Below are 3,598 nucleotides of genomic sequence, written 5' to 3'. Positions count from 1 at the left end.
CCTTCCTTTCTTATACTCCTAACCCCTGCAGGGATTGTTTCCAAGTATGCATTTTTAAATGTTTTGAGAAATTGGTTAACAGCAGTTCCCAACATTTTAAGTGGTGTATTTTAACTGAAGGATTCCAAAAGTATTACCTAAAGCTTTAATCCAACTCCTTCACCTATTTGTGAAGAAATTCAACTGCTAAAAACTCGTTAACTCCATAGAAACTGTAAAACTGTTATCTTAGGATTCACTGAAATATTTTTCATTCTACTTTGACTCTAAGTGGCTAAGTGTTTTCATGGAATTAAGATTTTTTAATCAGTTCTTAGGAGACTGAATAAATTTCATCACTTTCTATGTTGCAATATACTGAACATTGTTAAAGCTGCTTCTGCTAGGCATGATGGCACATGTCTTTAATCCCAGCTATTCAAGGATGAGGCAAGACACCAAAGTTAAGAGAGCAGCCAATTTACTGAGTACGGGTCTTAAAAAATTACAAAAGGCCTAGGGGTATAGCTCACTGGTATACTGCTTGCCTAACAGGTTCTAGGTTCAACCCCCAATACCAAGAAAAATATAACCAAGTCTCTATCTACTTGAGAACCTTCCATAACAAGGTACTTAAGTTTTTAAATGACCTAACTGAGCTCTCTAGCACTCCATACTGCCTAAAATTGGGCTACCTATCTGTAGGTTTGATTCCTGGTCTTTGATTTATGAGAATCCTTTTTTCAAACTTTTTCTAGAAGAGCTAACCAAGTTCAGGTTTTCTAATAAAATCAGGTCATTGCTTTCCTCAGGAACCTAACTACACCGTATCGCATAACTTCCAGAAATAGTTTTGACTATTCCTCAAGCTGATAATTTGTTGAAATCCACTGAGTTACAGCTAATCTCAAAAAAAAAAAAAAATTTAGTTCAGATTCACATTTAAAAATATTGAATTTTGGGGGGCTGGGATTGTGGCTCAGCAGTAGAGCACTCGCCTAGCACACATGGGGCCCTGGGTTCAATCCTCAGCACCACATAAAAATTAAAAAAAGGGTATTATGTCTGACTACAACTAAAAAAACAAATATTAAAAAACTGAATTTTAAAAGTCTAGTAACTTATGACATAGCTCCAGATTTATTTCACTTGAAACCCTAATAAGTCTGGTTTGAAAGATCTATTTAGACATGTCTACTTTTGAGCACAGTTGGATATGCATAGGAATTTCAGCTTACGGTTTGATTTGAATGTCACTGTTTAAAAAGTAGCAAGGAGGAAAGCAAATCATTTCTTTTTTTAAGGATATCCACTGATAAGCACAGATGCTGGAATCCAAAATATAACCAATACTGATTCCCAAACATTTTGAAAATTAAGTACCAACAAACTGGCAAAGCCAGGACTGTAAATTATTCATTTTCCCAATTTACTACCTGCCCACTATAACTTTATATTAGAATCCCTCTAAAGCCTTTTCCTAGTTTAAAGCACCCCATACAATAAATCAGAATAGGGATTAATGCTGTGCATAAAATTTCCAACATGTAACCAAAGTTATGAGCCACCATGTTACATAGAACTGCACAATCAATGCAGTTTCATACACTAGAATTAGGGGAATTCAGTTTTCAGATTTAAATAAGGGCAAAAATACATTGGTTTGGTGGTTTCTAGGAAATGGTTTTGATACCTGAAAAGCAAGGTAAAATTAATGACAAAAGCCAACAGAATTTAACAACTGAATATCAATTTATTAAAACAGTTGACTTAGGCATCTGCAATGGTGACTTCGACTTCCACTCCTGGTTCAATACTGATGGAAGTAATCTGTTTAACAATCTCAGAGGGGCTGTGCAAGTCAATGAGTCGCTTGTGTATTCTCATCTGGAAACGATCCCATGTCTTGGAACCTTCACCACAAGGTGTTTTTCTTGTAGTGATCCTCAAAGTCTGCAACAAAAAACAAAACCAAGTGTTTTTTTTTGCATATCCCTGAGCATAGATACCACTATTTAAAAATACAACTGTTTTTACCCCGCCCTTACAGTCTGTGTCAATAAGGACCGGACTGTACCCCAAGACTGTCACTTCATACACTAGACGCTACAAACCTAATTCCACCAGTTTTTATTTGAATCTGTGGACCCATAAACAACTACTTCCTGTTATTTATTTTACCTTCGTAGGCATGCGAACAGGTCCTTTCACTTTGAGATTCTTTTCCTTTGCGCCTCTGATCAAGTCGGCACACACTACAAGGAAATACATGCACCTCTCAGTTCTTTAAAATCAATTAAATTAAAACCCGTTTAAGAAACTCCAATCTAAGTTGGCTCAGAATAGCGTATAAAAACTATCACCATAATTCAACACGGTAGGTATCTCCTCATCGCCAACGTTTTAAGGTCCGAAAAGCAACGAATGTCGAACAGTAAACCAAAAACATTGCTTTTCCTCCAAATGCCTCGCTCCCAAGCGATTCAACAGACCTTTCTCGAGCGACTTCACGTTGCGGCTGGTAAGGGTAATTCTGATTCGATGAATCGCCACCTCTGGTTCCACGGGTGTCTTTCCGGTGTCTTTAAATGCCTGTTATCACACATACAAGATAAAAAGCGAACGAATAAGCAAAGAAAAAGAAAAAACACCCCACTCAAACCTCAGATTTTCTCCATTGTTTCACCAGTAACATCCCCGGATCCCACACCACAGCAGAAGCCCTATGCCCGCCAAGTGAGACCAGGCTTCCGCTGCCTCTTAGATCCCGGCCACCACTCCAGCATTCCACCGGCCCACGGCTGAGTCCCACTGGCGCCCAAAGCCGCGCTTCACGGTTCCTCGGCTCACCATGGCTGCGGCGCAGCTTCCTGACCGACTTGTTCCTCGGCAAGAGTGAACAGCGGTGAGTCAGGAGCAGAAGCGGGCAGAGGACTGCTCCTCCGCACCAACGACCGCGTCAGTCGCTAAAAGAAATGCATGAGGCTCGGGTGGAGATTTTATAGACCACCTGCATCCGGGTTTCTCAAGCCCCGGAAGCGGAATCGCTCCGCGCGCTGAAAAGGAGACAGCGTGAGGCTGGGCTAGAGAACCCGTAGAGCTGGCGGGAAAAGTGCGCCTGCGGACGCCCCCTGCTGTCCAGGAGGAGCCAAAGCCCCTCGAGGTTGGGTCCGGGCTCACGTATCTATTCGCACGTCCTCTGGCCACCTGGCAGAAATGACGGGCGACCCTGAAACCTGAGAAACTACCTCTGGGGCGTTCTCCCTCGCCCTCGGGTAAAAGTGCAAACGACCCCTGCGGTTTCTGCAGTGCAAATTTTTGTTTCTGATACAAAGCCAACCCACTCACTGTTGTGTGAACTAGTAACTTTTCTGAGTTAGTAACTGACGCGGCGTTTAGAAAAATGAGCCTGACGAGTTAGATCTGCTACTTTGCGGGGACGGGGGGTGGTAGGGGGAGGGAACCCAGGGGCTCTCTGCCACTTGGCTGTAGCCCCAACCCCTTTTGAAGTTTGTATCTTGAGGCAGGGACCTCACTAAGTTTCCCAGGCTGGCCTTGAAGTTGGGATCCTCCTGCCTCGACTCCCAAGTGGCCAGGGTTACAGACCTGAGACACCAAG

At 42.5% G+C, this 3,598-nt stretch overlaps 1 protein-coding gene and 1 non-coding gene across 2 annotated transcripts; both read right to left on the bottom strand.

The window, feature by feature from the left end:
- Positions 1-1,641: 1,641 nt before the first annotated feature.
- On the bottom strand, positions 1,642-2,995 carry Rps20 (ribosomal protein S20). The gene is made up of 4 exons (XM_026394405.2): positions 2,830-2,995; positions 2,472-2,571; positions 2,161-2,234; positions 1,642-1,932 (listed from the first exon to the last, which is right to left on the bottom strand). Exons 1-4 carry the CDS (start codon positions 2,830-2,832, stop codon positions 1,750-1,752), a joined length of 360 nt encoding a protein of 119 aa, XP_026250190.1. The 5' UTR covers positions 2,833-2,995; the 3' UTR covers positions 1,642-1,749.
- LOC113186853 (small nucleolar RNA U54) lies at positions 2,310-2,377 on the bottom strand. The gene has a single exon (XR_003301340.1). It is a non-coding gene; the product is annotated as a small nucleolar RNA U54 (small nucleolar RNA).
- Positions 2,996-3,598: the final 603 nt, after the last annotated feature.

Source organism: Urocitellus parryii, chromosome 7, assembly GCF_045843805.1.
Source record: "Urocitellus parryii isolate mUroPar1 chromosome 7, mUroPar1.hap1, whole genome shotgun sequence".
Lineage (NCBI taxonomy): Eukaryota > Metazoa > Chordata > Mammalia > Rodentia > Sciuridae > Urocitellus > Urocitellus parryii.
This window is presented reverse-complemented; position numbering and strand designations above follow the sequence as displayed.

What these genes read in the sequence shown, in the direction of transcription:
- Rps20 (XM_026394405.2), bottom strand. An exon ending in CGTGAAGTCGCTCGAGAAAG is followed by an intron (nt 2,235 to 2,471) that starts GTCTGTTGAATC and finishes ATTTCCTTGTAG; the next exon opens with TGTGTGCCGACTTGATCAGA. An exon ending in CTGTTCGCATGCCTACGAAG is followed by an intron (nt 1,933 to 2,160) that starts GTAAAATAAATA and finishes TTTTTGTTGCAG; the next exon opens with ACTTTGAGGATCACTACAAG.